We start from the raw sequence: 22,015 nt of genomic DNA, 5'->3' as shown, positions 1-22,015 counted from the left end.
CAGTGCCTGACAAGTACGAGACATCACGTGATAAAAGAAGTGGAACTGCACCAAGACTGAGGAGTATTTACAAGGTTTCTGGTTGACAGTGCTGAAGTCTTCAATTACATCTTTACATAATTCCTTCTCCCGTACCAGCATAAATCTAGCATACAGTTTATATCAGATCATCTTTGAGGATGCCTTATTATGCCCTCCCAGACCTCACATATGGACTTAAGAGATGGGCTGTTCAGGAACCAGAATCTGACAGTTACACAGAATATTTGCTGAAGATGCATATAAGTACAAATGACCACACTGGATACTCTAGTCACAAATTCCTTCTATAAACTACATTTTGAGGTTAATAATATCTCAGTGTCAAAAGTTTGGGTCCTGTAGCTTACTGGTGAAAAGGTCCATCAGGAATACTACATATTTAAAAACAATTCTATACAGTTGCTCTCAAGCCTTTCCAAGACTCCACTCCTAACCCAAATAAAACAGACCTCAGGAAGCAGTGCAACCACTTCACGGCCTGACAGCTCCAGCCTTCCAAGACCGTGAGGCAGCCACATTCTGTCTATACAATTACTCATAAAGTGCTCTGCACAAACAAGGACTTCCTTGTATTTCCTTAGGAGTTCAACACATTATCTGCAGTCTAAGCATAAAAAAGAAAAACCCACAAAGGAAACCTTTTTCATGTTTGTAAACAAGAAGAAAAAACTATCTGATAGAAAATAAGGAAGGCTTAAATATTTATTTCTACTTTTTATAATCTCTATTTAAAAAAAAAATCTCTCAATCCCCTGAGCCTGGCTTCTGGGCACAACTTCATTTAATATCAACTCCACTTTCCCTTTTCAAGTGAGATAGCAACCTACACGAAAATGGAAATTAGAAGGGTCCCTTTGCATTTTGTCTAGACCACTCAGGCTAAGCTCCCTCCCTAAGCTTGCTGGGCCCCCTCTTCCAGCAAGGAGGTGGCCCTGCACCAAGGCATGCCTGGGAGGTTCTAACTCCTCAGCAGGACCTAAATGTACATCGATGGCCAAAGCCTAGCTCTTTCTAGCTAATCCTGGGTAAAGGGAACAAAGCCATGCTAAAAAGCATTTAAAAGGGTAACAATGCCTTTCAAAAAGTGGCACATCATATGCAGAGGCTATTTTTCATATCGGCATGAATCATTTTCATCTCAGTTTCTAAGATTTTTAAGATACTCATCTAAGACTTAAAAATGCATTGCTGCTAACTGATTAACAACTTCAGGATATTTTCCAATTTACTGGGGATTCATTAAATTTTCAATAGTCTTTGATGACAGATATTTTAGCAAAAATCATCTAGCTGTTTTGAATAGGCTTAAATATATAGTGGGGTCGTTATAATTTGAAACTTGCAAATAATTTAAAATTCCATTTTATTTTAGATTCCATAGTATTTTTTTTTTTCAAGTTCTTGGCTATAGTGTAGTTGCTAAGTACATCTCTTAATTTGCATTTCTAAATTCAAGATTCAAGATTCCTGGATAAGAGAGGTACTGGCCATTAATATATCCAGTCACTTTCTTTGCTACTATGGTAATTTATTACCCTTAAAGGCCAAGGGAAGCTGTAACTAGGTTATACTTTTGATCTGTGCAAAGATACGATTTAGGGATCTATAAAAAAAAAAACTGATGACAGGCCTCACACCTTCCTGCAACTCCAATGTCCCTAACAGTTCCATTTCTATCTAGGGAACTCAGCTACTAAATTACCCAACCTTTTGAAGACCAGGCTTGGGAAAAAAGGAAGAAGGAGAATGACTGGAGACACCACCATTTTTATTTTAGGTTGCATATTATAGATCAAAGACTAGAAAGAGGATGTAGGTTGTAGTGTAGGCGTTAAGTTGGAAGAAACAATGGGATTGTTAGCAAAGATGTTAGTGTGGATCCAGCAAGTACCATTAATTTAAAAAGTATAAATAACTGTCATTATGCTAAAACTCCCCATAATTTTAGGTAAAGAAAAGGATAATAATCATTCTTTAAAAGTTGCTTACAACTAACAAAAATATAATTTTCAGGATATATATTCTGGTGGGAAGTATTCTTTTATTCCAATTAAACCTGAAAATTATTTTCTTTTATTAAAAATAAAAATAGACAAAAAACTCAGAAATTAAAACCTGTACCTTACATTTAAATTACACTAATTTCTCACATTCGAAACTGTCAGTAAGCAGTTTTGTAGGCTTTTAATTAGATGCTGTCCAGGGCATTTTGTGCCCTGGACAAGGTAGCCACATAAGTATTGGTGACTGGAAGAGCTGAGAGGAAGATATGGACTGTATTTTCCTGAGAATTTGCTACACTGTGGAGGAAGCAATCCCCCAACGCTCATCTCCATTGCTGGACCCAATGAGAAAAGAAGGCAATGTGTGCCAGCACTGTCCAGCCCGAGTGCTTAGGCAGAGCTCAGGGAGCAAGGCAACCCGAGGTGAGAGAGCTGGAGGTGAGGAAGAAGATGCAGCATCCCCTTTTCTCTGCCCCCAACACAGTCTCTCCTCACCTCTCACCCTCCACTGAAATGTAACGAGCTTCACTGTGCCACTTGTTGAGGACTGACGGGTGCTACACAAAGGGTATGCTGCATTTACTCCATCCCTCAGAAATTGACGGTGGTGGATAGGGAAAGCACTCCACAACACAGCCCAGAACAGGCAAGAAACGATGCTTGGTGATTGAAATCGCCCCATCAGATGACCAGCCACAAACTGATGTGGTAGTTAGAAGGGCAAAGTTGACTGGCAGACTTTCCATAGCAGATTTCCCAAGCTGCAGCAGCAAATTCTTTCCATCATGCCTGACCACCAAAAGGGCAGAATTCAGGGTCTTTCCTCTTTCTTCCTGGGAATGGGCAGACTTGTGTGCATGTGACATTTGTGTTGAAGAAGAAACACGGGCAGCAGAGAATTCTGGTTTCTAAAACATTCTTCCCTCTTTTGTTGAGTAAGAAATTCCACTCTGTTCCACACGAGCTTAGGCATTGAAATTTTTGTATCTTTTAGAAAAAGATGTGAGGAACAGAACTGTGTTTTGATGTTAACAAACTGTATGAACACAAGACTTAAGAAATAAAGAGCAGATGCTGCCATGATGGAGTGGTTACTTGAAGGCTGCAAATTCTCCTGTGGAGGGAGGACAAGAGCTGATTTTAAAAAGTTATCTCAAAAGAACTTCAAGATAGAAAAGGCTCACTTCAATTTCACCGAAAGGTGACTAGTTAAAGATATTACAAACCTTGTAACACAGTCAGTAGTTGAAACCTCAATTCATTGGAATCCACAAAAGAACACAAGTATGTGTATATGTGAAGATCAGCTCGATTGTATCAAGAAAATAACAGCTGCAGAGAGTTTCACAGCTGAGTGTCATGCTGCAGGTCAAGCCTCAAATTCATAGTGCAGGCAGGCGGGCCCCTGAACACACAAGGTCTTCCTACCTTCCCTCCTCAGTACTGGGATTACAGGTTCTGTGCTACCTTGCCTGGTCCTAAATAATTATTGCTAATGACTGGTAGACTGAATCTTAAGATTACATGTTGAGAAGGTCAGCAAGGTGATTTTGACCATGCCATCCTCTGGCCTCCTCTTCCTCTTGCTGGGATTACAGGTCTACCATTTTTCTCAGCTCTCTAAACAAGCTTTAATAATTAAGGTTTGCTTTCCTCCTCTGAATACAGCTAACTGGACTGTAGACACTCTTTCCATCAAAGAGTCTTCTTAATGAGTAACTAATCAAGGCACCGTTGAGCTGAAAGACCAAAGAAGGAAGCTAAGCATAGTGGCTCATGCTTGCAATCCTAGTACTTGGCAGGCAGTGGTAAGAAAATCCAAAGTCCCAGGCCAGCCTGGGCTGCATTTGTTTTACAGATAAGCAAGCTAGGGTTCAGAGTGGTCAGGAAACTTGCCCAAAACCACATAACTTAGAAAAAAAAATTAAAAAAGGTCTAGAACAGAACATTAGGGTATACTCCTTTATGAGAAAACTAGAACTCATGACAAAACAAACAAACAAAATAGCACCACTACTCCCGCCCCCCAGCCCCCAAAAAACCCACAGAGAAACTGATTTAATTCTAGTGCTTCCTATTTTTCTAGGAAAATAGATCTGCATGATCTACACACCTTACCTATCATATTTGAATATTCTTCCTTTTTGGCCATCCTGTGGCCAAATGTGGAAGGGAAATCAATTATGATGCAATCTACGGGGAATGCTTGGGTGTCTGTGGTTGCACATGAGTTTCTGAGCAGCTTGAGAGAGTTTAGGAATGCCAATGCTGCTAATAAAGAAAGGAGAAAAGAAGAGGAAAACAGGAAGGGAGGAAAGGATGGAGTGAGTCAAATGAAGATGGTAGAGTACTGGGCATTGTAGTCCAAGAAGACAGTGAATGAAGAGAGGAACACGCTAGTAAAACAGGTCTGAGGGATTACAGAAAGAGCGCCATTAAAAAAGTCCTTTGATATATTATGTTTCATATGCTCAAAATGTCTGAGTATTCCACGAGCCAAATACATTTTGTAAAACTTTGTTAGCTACATGCAACGATATCTAACAATAAACTCATCTTTATGTCATGGAAGATTTAGAAATCATGATTTTGATGGTTTCTAATACATTACATTGTTTGATCTTTTTTTCTTATTTTCTTTTCCCATGTGGTGATCAAACACTATAGAAGCACTTGCACATTCTATAAAGTCAGCTACCACTGAGCTATAGCCATAGTCCTAGGGTTTTTGAGACAGGGCCTTTATGTAGCCCAGGCTTGCCTTCAAGTTGTGATCCTCCTGATTCCAATGTACTGGCTTTTATATTTAGAATCATGACTCAGTATATAAAATTATGATTGCATTCTCAACGTACCCAAATGAGGGACAAAAGTCATAATAATAAGCAGTTTCCTTATATGAAATATAAAAATGTAAGTAAGGAAAGTATTTCAGAAGTGTATCTGTGGAACTTACAAACTCAATTATCATTAAAGTTTTCCCAATTATCTGCTTATTGTTTTCAAAGGAGGATCATGCAAACATGATCTGTCTGTTGAATAATTATTTTTGCTTTGGGTTGTATTTAAGCATTATCACAAGTCTAAACTGAGTAACTGATTATCAATAGGTTTTGGTTGCTAGGTGACTATGAATGAAGTAGAGATAGCAGGATATTTTAGAAGACCACATGATTCTACTTTTTTGCTTTTAGATTCTCTCCAAATCACTGGAAAATTCTATTCCATTATGGTTACATTATACTCATTTTCTATACATAAAAATTGTAAACATTAGAAGTACTTCACACTGAAATGCAAGAAGAGAGTATCAGGCATTCCTTATGGGTGGGATCTTGTTGTACAAAGGATATCAGGAACAAAGTTATGAGACACAATGCTAAGTGACTGCTGTAACATACATAAAAAAGTAGGCATAATCTAATATAATAACTTAAAAAAATTACTTGGTTGTTTGGCAACCAATTATCGAAAAACAAACAGACACCCTAAAGATTCTCAGAATTCTGTAGTTTCTTTTGGGGAAGGGAGTAAGAATAAAGGGTAAGGCATTTGCAAAAAACTTTGACTTTTTTACACATGTAAGACATCTTTAACATATAAACACAATCTAAGAAGAACCTCAATTTGTACTCCCCAGTAAAAATCCAAAGTCAAGTCATGTTACCTATGTCAAATGTGCCACTGACTGATATTTTTGGCCACTTACACCCAAAATTTATTAAAAGAAATTATCTATTGCTTCAAGGAAATAAAGAACTCCTATACTTTCTAAACTGTAGTAAAAAGAAACAGCTATAGGAAAATGGGAAGAATAAATCCTGGATTATCTTGAGTTTGCATGGCTGACAGAGGCTGGCCTCCTGGGGACTCCCCGCCTGTGAACATGGAGAGGGAGCCTTCCTTTCTCTGGGTGCTCTACAAGTGACAGCTAATAACCAAAGCTGCATGAGCAAACTGAGAGAGACCCAGAGTTTAACAACAGGAACAAAACAAATTCAGAATAGGAAGTAAAACCCCTGGAAGAGGCACTGAAAATGCTTAGCAGTGTTTGTGTATTTTAACCCCTTGATGTTAAAAATTCAAGTTAAGTATGATTTTAAGATTTGGAAAGCAATTCCTAAGTTTTTCGACACAAACATTCTTCGGCTCACCTGTGTATAACAGAGTATCCTAGTTAATTTAAATACAAGGGAAATTATTCATTTGTTTTTGTTGCTACCTTACTTTAACGTCTCACTCATTTAGTTTGTTTCAATGGACTGGAAACGCACCATAGCCCCCTGCTTGGATGGGTGTTTTAGGAGACGCACAAGCATACAGACTAAAATCTTCCGTTTGGAAACCAGCCCGATTCAAGGAGGGTTCTGATGCACTGCGGTGAATTTTTGGCAATGAGCGGGCCAGCAGCTCAATGGAGGCGAGGATCTGTAAGAAAGAAGGAAGGGCAGGGGTGGGAACAAATAGAGAACAAGAAACAAAAAGCAGAAGAAAAATCTGGGGTAGTATAAATCTTTAAGAGCTCATCATACTTATAATGAGATTTTACTTCTTGAGACTTTTTTTTTTTAAGACAGGGTTTCTCCACCTGCCTCTGCTGGGATTAAAGGTGTGAACCACTACTGCCTAGCTTTTACCTGTGACTTTACATTGTTTTCAGTATAATCAATGAACAAAGAGAAACTGGTATTTTCCCATAAACACAAAAGTAACACAAGTTTTATATGCACACACAGATGAATAAGTCACTCACAGTTTTTATTTTAGATCATTTGCCATCCTTGAAATGGTAAGTAAAAATTTAAAATTAATTACAAACCTGAAACTCTGGCTCTGGGGGATCCAATACCTTCTTCTGTCCTCCTCAGCACTCTCACAGATCTCTCTCTCTCTCTCTCTCTCTCTCTCTCTCTCTCTCTCTCTCTCTCTCTCTCTCTCACTCACACACACACACACACACACACACAAATATTAGGGGGAAAAAAAAGATCTAAGCTAGGTGTGGTGGTGTATACCTTTAATCCCAGCACTCGAGGCAGGGGCAGATGGCTATCTTCAAGTTTCAAGCCACCCCAGGCTACATATTGAGTCCCAGGTCATGATACCCCGGGGTATCATGAAATAAGAACCCGTTAATAGTATGTAGTTATAGTAAGAATATAATGTAAGCCAAGTGGTGGTGGCGTGTTCCTTTAATCCCAGGACTCCAGAGGCAGAGGTAGGCCTGTGAGTTCGAGGCCAGCTTGGTCTACAGAGCAAGTTCCAAAACAGGCAACAAAACTACACAGAGAAACCCTGTCTCAAAAAAAAAATAAATAAATAAATAAAAATTAAAAAAATAAAAAAAATTAATATATAATAAAACAATATATAAAATAAACCTAAAATAATAAAAATTAAAAAAATAAGAAAAATCTAGCATGAATAGAAAACTTAGAATCTATTTTTTTTTTTAACCATCAAGAATAACCTCAGATCAAAACTGTCAGTAGAATTTTTATAAGTAACTTGCCAGAGGCTACATAGTATAAGATACTGAAGCACACTTGAGTATAAAACAAAGAATCCAAGTATGTTAATTGGACAAAATCAGTTGGGGAAAAAATGAAATCAATACCACCCTTTTTGTTCTTTTTCATTGTTTATAAACTCATAATGGTTATTTTCACAAACAGAAGCCTTTGAAAGGTTTTTAACTATTTTAAAATATGTGAAAGGATTCCAAGATCAAAATGTTTGAGGACTAGGACTGGAGAGATGGTCCGGCTCTCAGAACCCACATGATGGCTCACAGCTATTACAGATTCCAGGGGCTCTGACTTTCCTCAAGCCCCAGTGGGCACCAGATACACAAGTGGTGCACACATATCCAAATAAACAAAACACCCATACACAAAATAAATGAAGACAGAATACCTCTTAAGAGTTTGAGAACTGCCGGACAAATGCAAAGTCCCCCACAGGGCTTGTATTAGGATCCCAAACAGAATTCTGCTCAGCCTTTGTAAAGGCCTTTACATTTACCAATATAGACTCTAGTACATATCATTCCAGGCTACAAAAATTATGGGACATCAAAAAGGCATTTCTGGCTGTGCACGAACACAACTCAGAACCCAAACTGTACCTTCTCTTGCCCGCATCACGCTAAAAATCACCTTATGAAGGTTAGTTAGTTGGTACCCTGGGGTATCATGAAGGTTGTTTTCTTACTTGGGGAAAGAGTGGTCTCTCATCTCTTTTCTTTTTGAGGCACTCTGCCATTAATCTCTTCATGGCTTTTGGACAGTTACTCCGTACCTTACTGAGATCTGGAGATAGATAGCCTCGTCCCACCATAAAAATTATCTGAAGGGAAATAGGCAAATCATACACTCTTATTAATAAACAAATATATCAGCAATGAAAATTTAACAAACTGTATACTTATGGAATTTGCACTTTCCTATATGTACATTAAACTTGTAGAAGCTAAAATAAAAAACAATGCTACTATCTGGTCTCCTAACCCATCACAGACTGTTGGGAACCCATACCAACAAGATGCAAACTTGTTTCATGACCCCAGGCCTGAGGCAAAGTCCTTTAAATTTCTCCTGTGGTCCTTGGAAACAGGGGCTGAGTCTATCACAAATGTACTTGGCTCAGTGGTTAAGAATACTTGCTACTCTTGCAGAGGACCTAAGTTCAGACCCAAGCACCCTGTGGCTCACAAACACCTGTGACTCTGGCTCCAGGGAACTCACTGCCCTCTTCTGGCCTCTACAGGAACTCACATGTATGTGCATATACAGTAATAAAATAAAGCTTAAAACTTATTTGCCAGAGAACCACTTAGGTGTATGTGTAAAGAATTTTCCCTGTTGTACCTAACCTCTATTTTACGAAAGTCCATATTTTACCAATATGGACTCTAGTACATATCATTCCAGGCTACAAAAATTATGGGACATCAAAAAGACATTTCCAAATACAAACATCTAACTAGGCTCTAATGAACAAATTTCTTTTGAAATTTCTTGGTTTACAATTCTTTGCTTTCAACAAAGTTAACTGAGTTTCAGATGATCATTAAAATGTATTTTAATGGCCAATTACAATATAATTTTTGGCATAAATAGGCATGAGTTCAAGTAACGGAGTGACATAGTATGCTGTAAAGGAAAAAAAAGCCCAGAGAGAGTTCTGGGCTGGAACTTCTCCTTTGGCTCCTGGGAGGCCATCACTAAGCCCTCACTTAGAATGTTCTCTGTGGTATCTGGGATCACCTCTGGGCTATCAACAATATAGTATATAGAGGAGTTTGGGGTTCCGAAGCATCAATCTGACTCTTGAGGAGCTGGAGACTAAGGTCACCCATAAAAGAGCCAACCATATCTATGAGACTAATCCTTAATCAAAAGGTTCCGAGACCTTTCCTGGTTGGCAAGACTCCATGTTACTGTCACATAGTCCTGCTGGGAGAATTTAGCACTGTGCATAACTACACTAAGAAAAGGCAACTGGAAGCTCTACATGGGAAACTTCCTTGGGCTTTGTTCCACGTTTCTTCCTTTGGCTGGTTTTAATGCGTTGTCTTTTCCCTGTACCACATCAGAAATGTAAGTACAATAGCCTCCAGTGAGTTTTTAGTTGAGTCCCTTTTTGTCTTGGCGAGCACTAGACTCTGCATATGGCTGTAACAAACACCTATCTTTCCCATCTACTTACTACTTGAGTAATACTTCTCAGTACTCATCTCTTTGAGGAGAAAACAAGAAAAAGATTAATACTAAGCCCTAACCCATTCTATCAACAACAACAACAAAAAGTTCAGGCTAGAGAGATGGCTCAGAGGTAAAGAGCACTGGCTCCTCTTCCTGAGGTCCCGAGTTCAATTCCCAGCACCCACATGGTGGCTCACAATCATCTGTAATGAGATCTGGTGCCCTCTTCTGGCCTGCAGACATGACATTGTGTACATAATAAATAAATAAGTGAATCTTTAAAAAAAGTTATATTCATCCACATATACATGAATTAAAGAGAAAATGAAAGACACCATGGTGTTCATTAACACACATACTTTTGGAGCTGGGGAGATAGTTCAGTTGGTAAAATGCTTGAGTAGCCACATTAAAAAGGCTGGGCACAGTGGCATGCACTTTTAATTCCCGTGATGTGGCGTTAGAGACAGGTGGATCCCTGGGACTCAGTGGCTCCAGCCCAACAAGAGTGCCTCTCTCAACACCACACAAAGTGAACAGCATCTGAGGAATGATACCCAAGACTGCCTTTGGCCTCTACATCTCCCCCCTGCACCCCCTCCCCCATTTCTGGTAAGCAGGTGAGGCATGCTTGTAATCCCAGTACTGGAGAGCAGAGGCAAGACGGTCAGGAGTGCAAGACCAGGCTGGGCTACACAGCCAGACCCCCATGTCTAAAATGGAACAAATAACAAGCCAAAACTATGTACTTTCAATTTTTACCTTTTATGTGATAAAATTTATCAGTTATACATTAAAAACAATAATGGCAGAACCCAGCATTTAAAAATAACTCACCAGGGCTTAAAGTCATAGGAAAAAAAACTTAGAACTCTAAATTTAACCTTGCATTCATATTTTTTCTTGACGATATATAATGAATAATAAAAAAAGCCTTAAAAGCACAACAGTATGGTACATTAGGACAGAATTCCATGAGGGGTTAGAGTATACTACAAATACCTTGAAGAGAAAAAAAGAACCATGTTACTATAGAGCTTTTCTATATTTAAACAGGGGCTAGTCTTTAGATTTTACTGGACACATTTCAGGGTTTCTCTGTGTAGTCCTGGCTATCCTGGGACTCACTCTGTAGACTAGGCTGTCCTTGAACTCACAGAGATCCACCTGCCTCTGCCTCTGGAGGGCTGGGATTAAAGGCGTGCACCACCACCACCTAGTTGAGTATCTTCAAATTTTAGCCAAGTTATACTGAAATGGACATTCTTTGCAATTACTTAGCACAAAAGAAGACATTTTAGATGCCAACTTGAAAATGTGCATAGAAGCCGGATGGTGGTGGTGCATGCCTTTAATCCCAGCACTTGGGAGGCAGAGGCAGATGGATCTCTGTGAGTTTGAGGCCAGCCTGGTCTACAGAGAGAGTTCCAGGAAAGGCACAAAGCTACACAGAGAAACCCTGTCTGGGGGGGGGGAAGAAGGAAGGAAGGAAGGAAGGAAAGAAGGAAGGAAGGAAGGAAGGAAGGAAAATGTGCACAGAGGTATAATTTGTTCAAAATTCTTTCAGAAGGGATGGGAGGGGGAAAACTGAAGACAATTCACATTTTTATATGATCCACAAAATTTATCTAGTGCAAAGCATAAAGCAGGTGTTAGTTTGCTACTGGGTGGGAAGCTGAATGATGCAAATACAGCAAGAAAGAGAAAGGGAAAGGAAATTCCTGGATATAATTTGTTCGTAGAAAAGTCACAGGGCACAGGATGACAAAATTAGTACTTTGTTTTCAAATTCTGAGATAATTTCAGCCTAAACTCAGAACTCTTGGCATCTCCTCCTCTTTGGTACTGTCTCAGTACTGCTAGAGGACATGCATGCTGCCTGTTTTCAGCATCACCCCTGTACTGCCTCTGCTCTATTTCTGAATCCTTTTATATTCCAGGGCGGTGGTGGCACAGGCCTGTAATCCCAGCACTCAGGAGGCAGAGGCAGGAGGATCTCTGTGAGTTCGAGGCCAGCCTGGGCTACAGAGCTAGTCCAGGACAGGCTCCAAATCTACACAGAGAAACCCTGTCTCGAAAAACCAAACCAAACCAAACCAAAACACAGTACTTTGCATATAGTTGATATTAATAACATTAAAAATTGTGAAAAAAAAATGAGTGTGGGAGCACACAGGTAATCCTAGTACTCTAGGGGTGAAGGCAGGAGGGCGAGAAGTTCAAGGTCAGTCTAGGCTACATGAGATGCTGTTTAAAAAAAAGCCTAATGGTAAGACAAGTATCTGTTATATTTGTTTCTTAGATTTCATTTGTAGAACCAGGCACAATGCCATCAAAGACCATGCAGCTGAGAAGTCTCACAGAAAGGCCCATGTAGAGAAAAACTGAGGAGTTAACCCTAACCCTGAGTGAGCTGCTAGCTGACAGCATCAACTTGGCAGGTCTGAGTGAGTTACTTGGTAAGCAAATATTTTTAATACTCAACTCAAGCTATTCTAGCTGACACCATATGAAAGAGATGTAAGTCTTCCTGAGATCATCTCAAATTACAGATCTTGAATTTTTTAATTAAATATTCTTAATCTTTACTTTTATGTGTATGGGTCTTCTGCCTACATGGATATCTGTGCATCATGTGTGTGCAGTGCCCTCAGAGTCCAAAAAAGGGTTCCCTGGGAGTGGGAGTGGTGTTACAGATGGTGGTGAGTGGCCATATGAGTGCTGGGAATTGAACCAGAGTCATCTGGAAGAGCAGCCAGTGATCTTAAATGCTAAACCATTTCTACAGAACCACGCCCCCCCCAGCTGAGGACCAGCAATCTTATTTATTTGTTTGCTTTTAGAAAGGGTCTCAGTGAATAGTCTTGGCTGACCTAAGACTCACTATGAAGGCCAGTCTGCCCTTGAACACAGATTTATCTGCTTCTGTCTCCCCCAGTGCTAGGATTAAAGGCCTTGCCTTACTTGGTTTTTAAAAACTTACGTATATGTGTGTATGTATGCCAGTTAACAAGGCTATCCACAGAGGCTAAAGAGAGCTTCAAATGCCCTGTAACTGAAGTTACAAGCAGCTGTGAATGACCCAATGTGGGTACTAGGAAATGAACTCAGGTCCCTAGAAGAGCATCAAATGTCCTTAACTTCTAAGTCATTTATTTCTCTAGCCCTGTAATTTGTTTTAAATTACTATATTCTGGGGTTGAGGATTTAGCTAGGTGGTAGAGTGCTTGCCTAGCAAGCACAAGGCCCTGGGTTCGATCCTCAGCTCAAAAAAAAAAAAAAAATTACTATATTCTGGGTGATTTATTATGCATCAAAAGTAACTACAATATACTTAAAGTGTAATAATTTCTGCTTCAAGAAAAAGAAAGCCATGAGGTTATACACAGTCTATACACCCGTCTTGAATGAGTACCAGTATTAATCTTAACTTGGTAGAGAAACCACAGTAAGAGGAAGGAAACAATAGATTGATAAATGGGGCTGGAGAGATGGCTCCGAGGTTAAAAACACTTATTACTATTGTAGAGGACCTGGGTTTGGTTCCCAGCATCTATGGTGGCTCACAACCATCCACACATAACTCTAGTTTCAGGGTATCTGATGCCTTCTGCCCTTCTTGAATACCAGGCATGCACATGGGTGCAAGTACAGATGTAGTCAAAATACTCATACATAATATAAAATTTAAAAAACCAATTTTTTTTCTTTTTTTTGATTTTTTGAGAAGGAGTTTCTTGGTGTAGTAACTCACTCCACAGACCAGGCTGGCCTCGAACTCAGAGGTCCACCTGCTTCTGCTTCCTGAAAGCTGGAATTAAAGGTGTGAGCCACAACTTCCTGGCTTAAATTTATTTATTTTTCTTTGAGACAGGGTTTCCCTTTGTAGCCCTATGAAGCATTTTTCTCAGACTTTCACACTAAGAAAAACCAATGAAATATATACACACACAATCCCCATACTCTTCTACAAAGTAACACAGAGAGGGTTATCCCTTGAAGAGTCAAGAGACCTATTTTAATACATAATTTGATTTTTTTTGTTGTCGTTGCTAAAGATTTATTTATTATGTATACAGTGCAGAACACCAGAAGAGGGCACCAGATCTCATTACAAATGGTTGTGAGCCAGCATGTGGTTGCTGGGAATTGAACTTAGGACCTCTGGAAGAACAGCCATCTTGCCAGCTCCCATAATTTGATTTTTATTTGTTTTTTAATCTGTATGTTTATGTGTGGTGTGTGGTGAGAGATTTATGTTGGGTGGGTCCCTCAATTGATTTCTACCTTAATTTTTGAGATACAGTCTCTCATTGAACCTGGAGCTCATGATTTTGCTAGCCTGGCTGGCCAACAAACTCCAGGGATCCTTCTGTCTCTGCCTCACAGAGCTAGGATTACAGCCATCTGTCACTATGCAAAGATTTTTGCACGAGTGCTGGGGATCTGAGTTCAGGTCCTTATGCTTGCTTGGTAAATACTTAACTGACAAAGCCATCTTCTTAGCCCCTATGACCTTTAGAACTGAAATTCTTCAACCCAACCCCCTATATTCATAATTGATTTAAAAACAAAACAAAGGGCTGGAGAGATGGCTAAGAGGTTAAGAGCACTGACTGCTCTTCCAGAGGTCCTGAGTTCAATTCCCAGCAACCACATGGTGGCTCACAATCACCTCTTCTGGTGTGCAGGCACACATGCAGATAGAATACTATATATATAATAAAAACAAAACAAAACCAAAAACACTTGGAGTAAGATGATTCAGGTCTTGAGCCCAAGGCCTGCCACTGTATTAATACTGCCTTAGTGGAGCCTTGCTTTGAGTTTACGTGCAGAACACGCACCCCAAACTACAGAGGGTGAAAGTACAGGCAAATAGTATCTACACTGCACAGTACAAGATTCTCAAACAGAAGTCTACCTGAGAGCCTGGGAGATCAAGGTATTGGGAAAGTGAGACAGAACTGCAAAGGATATATGGTGCTACCTCACTGAGGATGCCCAAAGTTATCCTTTCAAAATAGAGTATTCCATTGAAGGAACAGTTTGGAGACAGTGGGGTACACAGGGCAATGAAGTGGAATAAGAGTAGGTGGAGGATTTATAATTTTGGTAAAAACTTCTTTACCAAACATGTAACTTGGCTTTAGACTGGCAGACTACAGGAGCTTCAACTAAACTGCTAGGAAAAAATAAGTGACAAAGGTCTAACCTTCTGATCACCCTCCTCTCAGAGAGAACAAGCCTTTGCTTTCCTTTTATTTACTATCCTCTCATGGAAGACAAAGCACCTCAAATGCCAAGAGGGAGATGAGTCCAGAACTCTGGGATGCTTCAGATCTCTCACCCTGCACAAAAACCAATTCATAATGAACCAGGAGCTCAGACTGGCAAGATATCTAGGTAGGCAAAGGCACCTGTCACCAAACCTGATGACACAAATTTGATCCTAGACACTCACATGGTGGCAGAAGAACTGATTCCTGAAAAATGTCCTCTGATTCCACCTACCTACCTACATACCTCCCTCCCTCCCTCTCAATCAAGATCCTTGTTGGGCAAAGTTCATACAGAGATTTAGTATTCTTGTCTGCTGAGGGGAACAGCTTCCTCCTCAACATGCTCTTGATGTCACTATGTTTTGCTTTACTACGGATCCAGGATCAGTAAAGTCATGAACAGCAGACTGAATCTCTGAACCTGTGAGCCCTTAACAAATCATTACATAAAGTGCAGGATCACTTAGAACACACCCTTTTAAAAAAATTTGAATCATGTCTCTTGATTCAAGAATACATAAATGATAGTTGAACTCAGCATTTGAAAAACAATTTTTTAAAAACAGCAAGTATTTGAATAGATATTTCTTTATATAAAAGTACACCGTGATACTGGGTAGTGGTGGCACACACCTTTAATCCTAGCACTCAGGAGGCAGAGGCAGGTGGATCTCTGAGTTCAAAGCCAGCCTGGTCTACAGACTGAGTTCCTGTATAGGTTCCAAAAGCTACACAGAGAAACCCTGTCTTGAAAAACAAACAAACAAACAAACAAACAAACAAAGAAACCCTTGTGATTTATATACAAGTAACAATGAAACATAAAAGGTCACTGTACTTTATTAGTCTCTATGGAAATGAAAAACTAAAGCCACAACTACTATGTCTATAAAGAAAAAATAACAAGTGCTGACTGATGGAGTCCAGGAATGCAAAGCAGTACAGTTTTTTGTTTTTTTGTTTTTTTTGAAAACCAATAGGTGGTTCTCAAAAAGTTAAGTATCCTTTTATCATGAGAACACACTTCTTTCATACCATATCATAGTTGAAATTTAAAAGTCAGATTATCAACAAAAAGACCGAGAGTTTAGCTACTGACATATGGGCCAAAGACATAGCTCAGTGAGTAAAGCTCGTGGCACACAAACCTGGCAACCTAGCGTGATCTCTAGAACCTATATAAAGGTGGAAGGGGAGAACCAATGCCACAAAGTTGTCCTCTGATGTTCATATGTGCACTATATATGTCATACATATACACAATAACAAAATGATAATTCTCATCTTTTGTATGCATGAGAATTATTCCAGAAGCAAAAAAAGGACATGTGTTTGGACTCTATCCTACCGAATCACAATCTGCCTTAGAATCTCTATTTAAAATATAGAAATTTTTATTTTAATTTAAATGTATGGATGTGTATCTATGTGGGATATGAGCATATGTGTACAGTTGCCCATGAAGACCAGAAGAGGGTGTCATATTCCCTTGAGTGGGTTGTGGGTTCTGGGAACTGAACTCAGGTTCTCTGCAAGCGGTACACTCTTAACTAGTGATCCATCTCTTCAGCCCTTAGAATCTCCATTTTAAAGCAGTCTTTTATGTGATAACTATGCAAACCAAAGCATATAGCAGAAATACATTTTTTTTGGGGAGCTGAGGATCAAACCCAGGGCCTTGTGCTTGCCCAAGCGCTCGTTAGGCAAGCACTCTACCACTGAGCTAAATCCCCAACCTGCAGAAATACTCTTAATCATTGCTTACATGGGTAACTATCTTCTTCTAATGAACAGTTTAATTGCCATTACTGTCCTCTTCACACATACATCCACACACACTTTTTTAAAATGTTGAGGCATCTAAGATAATTTAAGCAAAGTCAACTTATTCACTCTTTAGCACCAGTAAACTGGAATCGGTGGCACAAACTAACTCCCAATATTCTGGCAATGAAGGCAGGAAGATCAACATCTCAAGTCCTGCCAGGATTACAGAATACTATTCTGTTGAAAGATGAAGAGAGAGTGGAGGAAAGGGACAAAAATAAAGAAAGAAAAGCCTAAGGGAATTTATTGTGAAAACACAGAGGAGCAAAGCGTTGTGAGCTGATACTGGCTGGCATCTTTTGGGAGGAAGAAACAGAGAATGAGAACTTAGGAAAGGAAGAAGTAAAAATTTACCCTTCTGGCTGGGTGGTGGCGGAGTTGGAGGCCAGCCTGGTCTACAGAGTTAGTCCAGGGCAGGCTCTAAACTACACAGAGAAACTCTGTCTGAAAACCAAACAAAATGTATCCTTCTGCTAGAATTTTCATTAGAGAAAAGATACAAAATGATGTAACACCCATTTCATACGTGTGTGTGTGTGTGTGTGTGTGTGTGTGTGTGTGTGTGTGTGTGTGTGTGGCGCGCTGGCCTGGGTAAATGCTGAAGCCAGAAGTGGTGTGTGTGTGTGTGTGTGTGTGTGTGTGTGTGTGTGTGTGTGTGTGTGGCGCACTGGCCTGGGTAAATGCTGAAGCCAGAAGTGGTGTGTGTGTGTGTGTGTGTGTGGCGCACTGGCCTGGGTAAATGCTGAAGCCAGAAGTGGTGTGTGTGTGTGTGTGTGTGTGTGTGTGTGTGTGTGTGTGTGGCGCACTGGCCTGGGTAAATGCTGAAGCCAGAAGTGGGTATCAGGATGTTTTCCTCACTCACTCCTCCACACCCCCCAGACAGAGTGAACATGGGACTTGTGTTTCCACTAGACTGGCTGGGAATTGGGCTTTTGGGTTCCACTGTGTCCTCCCTTCAGTACTGAGGGTATAGGCATGGCTACAGCTAGCTTCTTCCGTGTGCGGGCATCTGAATCCAGTTCCTCCTGCTTATACAGCAAACCAATAAGTCATCTCCCTTATTATAGCCCCTCATGCTTTGTTTTTGTGTTTTAACAACATCTTAACAATTCTGGAAGAATTGGATATAAATATGTTCATAGCTGAACCCTTGTTCTGACAGTACAACTTGTGATACAATCAAAGGATAAAAGTATACCTGCGATTACAGCAAAGTTCATTTTTTCTTTTTTTTAAAGATAGGGCTGGCCTGGAGACCAGCCTGACCTCAAACTCACAGAGAGATCTGTCTACCTCTGCCACCTGAGTGCTGGGACTAAAAGCATACACCACCAGAACAGGCTCCACAGTTTATTCTTTTAGCTCTGCTATGACCAAAAAACAGGTATTACCTCAATTGTTATACTTCTAATTTCTAGTCACAAAATTGGGGATTTTACTCTGTTGTAACATTTATGAGCAACATTTCAAGCAAAAGCCTTACAATTGTCAAATGCACACAACATTTTCTAAAGCTGATTACAAAGATCAAGAGCTCTATCATTAATGTTTACCTCCATCTCCAGACTTCCTTCCTACAAAGAACCAAAGCCTTAAGTGAAATACTAAAATAACCCCCAGAGATGATAGATAAATATTTACCTGATCCCTGTTGTTGATGTTCGAATAAGGTAGCTGGCCAGTCATTAGTTCATACAGAACAATTCCAAATGCATATACATCTGACTGAAAGCTATATGGGTTTTTATCTTGCATTCTGATTACTTCTGGTGCCTGTTAGATAAGGAAGAAAAATTCTAGTTTATCCTTAAGTTCAGCTGAATAAAGACTGAAATACAAACTATGATAATTCCTAGAGCAACACCTTATTTAAAGATATCTTCTATTATGTAATTCCCCTATTAATGGTCAAAGAAATAAAACCAACTAAGAAAAAGGGGGAAAAACCCTGCTTTATAAATTCTGAAAGGTGGTTTGACCCGAATTTCTATGATGTATTACTATGGTTTTATATAATTTTATTAGCAATCCTCTTTCTGAACAACCACCATTCCTCAACACTATCCTATCAGAGTTAGTCTCTACTTCCTCTTCTTGATTAACAAAGAAATACTAGATTTGCACTTACAAAAAACTTGGGAGTAGGCACAGGCCTACTTAATTAATATCTTTCCAAGTTACATCATAAATGTGTGGTCTAAAAAATGCTTTATTGGTTGGGCAGTGGTGGCACATGCCTCTAATCCCAGAACCTGAGAGGCAGGGGCAGGTGGATCTCTGTGAGTTGGAGGCCAACCTGATCTACAGAATGAGTTTTAGGACAGCCAAGGCTGTTACATTACACAGAGAGAAACCCTGTCTTGAAAAACAAAACAAAACAAAAAACCTTTACTAACAAGAGTAACACACAACAGGTTGACTTATTAGAAAACTCTAGTTGTTGCTTCTAGGGCAAACAAAGACCAAATCATATTCACCAGATTTTAACATAATTTAGTCACTGTGCTGTACAATCAGTTTCTCACTTATATTAATTATTAATATTAATAAAATAATTCATTTACATTAATGATAGGTGAAGAACTAGTGGGCTTCTTCCTTCACCTTGCATCTCTTATACTGTTTTGTTAGAAAGGAACTGAAGAAGTTGCAAATGTTATTAATGAAACTTTGCAAAAAGAGCTGAAGGCCACAGTGCCTGGCCGTGGCAGGTAACTATCTGCTGAGGAATAACAGTACTCTACTATAGCAGCAAGTCCGAACTGGCTGGGGAGCCTGCTCAGTGCTCCAATAGAGACCATCAGAACCTACAAGTAGGACCCATGCTTTACTATGCTTCAAAGTTCCACATGTGTCTGCTGTCCGCCCACAGGAAGAAACACTTCCACAGGAAGACCTGTGGAAAACCCGATGAGTCAAACGATAGTGATGGAGGAGTGTTTTCTCTTGTTTGTTTTTGTCATACATTTTGTTGACAGCTGCTATTTTAGTAATGCAGTTTCAAACCAACCACACACAAGTGTGATGAAACGAACAAATAATTCTTTTTTGCGGGGGCAGAGTTTAGATCAGTTGAGAACTGTCTTTTAAAATTTAGTTTTCTTTCATTGGTGGTAGATGACTTGATGAAAAGTTGAATGTCATCTATTCAGAAGAAATGTGTGATGATCTTCAATTTTTTAATTTACAAAAGTTTTCATATAAAGTTCTCTCTTCTAAGATATAAATAAAAGTAGAAAAGACTACTGTAAATAATTCAGTAACCTGGTTTATGACCAAATTATTATTTCAGGCTGTGGATATCCCACCCCTCCCCCCAAATTATTTACTTATTTATTTATTTTGAGACAGGGTTTCACTATGTAGCTCTAGCAATGGAAATCACAGAGATCCATCTGCCTCTGCCTCTGGGATTAAAGGTGCATGCCACCACACCCAGCCTATTTAATTTTTATGTGTATGGGTGTTTTGCCTGTATATGTCTGTCTGTGCACTGTGGAGATCTGAAGAAGGCATCAGATGCCCTTGAACTGGAGTTTACAGACAGTTGTGAGTTGCCATGTGGGTGCTGGGAATTAAACTGAATCATCTGAAAGAACAGCCAGAAAGAGCTCTTAATGACTGAGCAATCTTTCCAGCTTGTCACATTTTTTGTTCTGAAGGCAGATACCAATTGGAAAGATTTATTCAACAATGAATATGCTGCTGGCTAATCTTGTTCTCTTAAAATTCAGCATGGTAGAATAAAAGATGAACTCATTGATGCAGGGTTATCAACAAAAAAGTAATCAGAATTAAATGATTATAAACACTTTTATGTTTATAAACATAAAACATATAAACAACTTTATAATATTCTACTAACTATATAATTAAGGCTTTTGAAAAAGAACAAACCTAGAGACTGGACCTAGACCAACTCTTGTATTGGTAAAATAAATAACACTGTTGAAGTATGTGAGTGATATGTTTTAAATTTTTGCTTCTATAATTTCAGAAGCAAAAAGCCCCTTCCCCATCCCCTTGGAACACACTGCCATCTTTGTTAGTATGTGCCTTAAAGGTGCCTGAAAGCCAGAATACAACCATCAAATAGTCTCTTCTAATAAATTAAAACAGTGAAACACATATCAAGGAATTTTAAAAAGAGACTTAGCTAACTGTACTAGAGAATCTAAGAAAGGATCTTGTCACCAACTACTTTGACCTAACATTTCCAAGGAGAAGACTCAAGGGAGGTCAGGAAATTGGAAGTCAGCGGCCACAGCCAGCCCTCCTGCCTCTTGTACTTCACACTTGCGCCATCTTCATTACTCATCCAAGGAAGCACACTCAGCTTAACAGAGGCTACTAGACAAACGCAGGCCACTATTTGGAGAATCTGTTTCTTGGAGACTGCTACATATTGTTCTGGAAATTTAGGCAAACATGGCTTTGAAAGCTCTCCTAATTTTTCTGTTTCTAATAAGTTGACCCAAAAGTATTAAAGCAGATTAATTTACTTAAACATTAAAACTACACAAAGATGTTTAGAAAACCTGTATTCCACTTAGAGCTTATATTTCAAAACTCTCTGAACTCAGCATTGCTTTATTCAATATTATCAAGGATCCTGCAGAATGTTTGTCTGTATGGACGACCTCTGTGAGTATTTAAGATTTTAAAACTCAACTGACTATTAAATTATTTATTAATTCACTTAAATATTAAATCAATTGTGAGATATTTGCAGAGAATACCTGCTTTCAATGAAAACTAACTATGTTTTAAAAAACAAAGTTTAGTGACAGAAGAGCCACAACTCACTTTCGTGTGTTTGGCTTAATAGCAGCTAGTTGTAATCTCCTATGTGCTCCTACATTCAATCAGCTGCAGTGTGTCATTTGGATTGTTGGACAGGAAGAAAAAATGGTTTCACAAGGGAAAGACCTTCGGAAAGGTCACAAGGAACCACTGTGGGTTCATAGCAGTGTTCCTTGAAATGACTCTCAACAGCCTGCTGCAGTAACTGGGATCCCAACTGTTAGAACCTCTTTCTACAAAGCACAAACAAGGAGAGACAGACCTTTGCAGACAGCACAAAGCTCACTAAAAATATCCCCATCTTTTTCTTTTGTCTTTCCTCTTCCAACTGCCCCATAATTATAAAGTTCTT

At 39.3% G+C, this 22,015-nt stretch overlaps 1 protein-coding gene across 7 annotated transcripts in view; it reads right to left on the bottom strand.

The window, feature by feature from the left end:
• Window positions 1-2,972: 2,972 nt before the first annotated feature.
• Window positions 2,973-22,015, bottom strand: part of Braf (B-Raf proto-oncogene, serine/threonine kinase) — a 132,115-nt gene continuing 113,072 nt past the window's right edge. For all 7 annotated transcript variants that reach the window (XM_036180737.1, XM_036180742.1, XM_036180740.1 and 4 more), the window contains 4 exons: window positions 18,502-18,633; window positions 8,259-8,393; window positions 6,320-6,473; window positions 2,973-3,159 (listed from right to left, as the gene is read on the bottom strand). In XM_036180737.1, the coding sequence (XP_036036630.1) occupies window positions 3,137-3,159; window positions 6,320-6,473; window positions 8,259-8,393; window positions 18,502-18,633 (444 nt within the window). In that variant the 3' untranslated portion in view covers window positions 2,973-3,136. The remainder of the gene's footprint in view (window positions 3,160-6,319; window positions 6,474-8,258; window positions 8,394-18,501; window positions 18,634-22,015) is intronic.

Source organism: Onychomys torridus, chromosome 3 (assembly GCF_903995425.1).
Source record: "Onychomys torridus chromosome 3, mOncTor1.1, whole genome shotgun sequence".
Taxonomy (NCBI): Eukaryota; Metazoa; Chordata; class Mammalia; order Rodentia; family Cricetidae; genus Onychomys; species Onychomys torridus.
The sequence above is the reverse complement of the archived record's forward strand: the minus strand, read 5'-3'. Positions and strand labels throughout refer to the sequence as shown.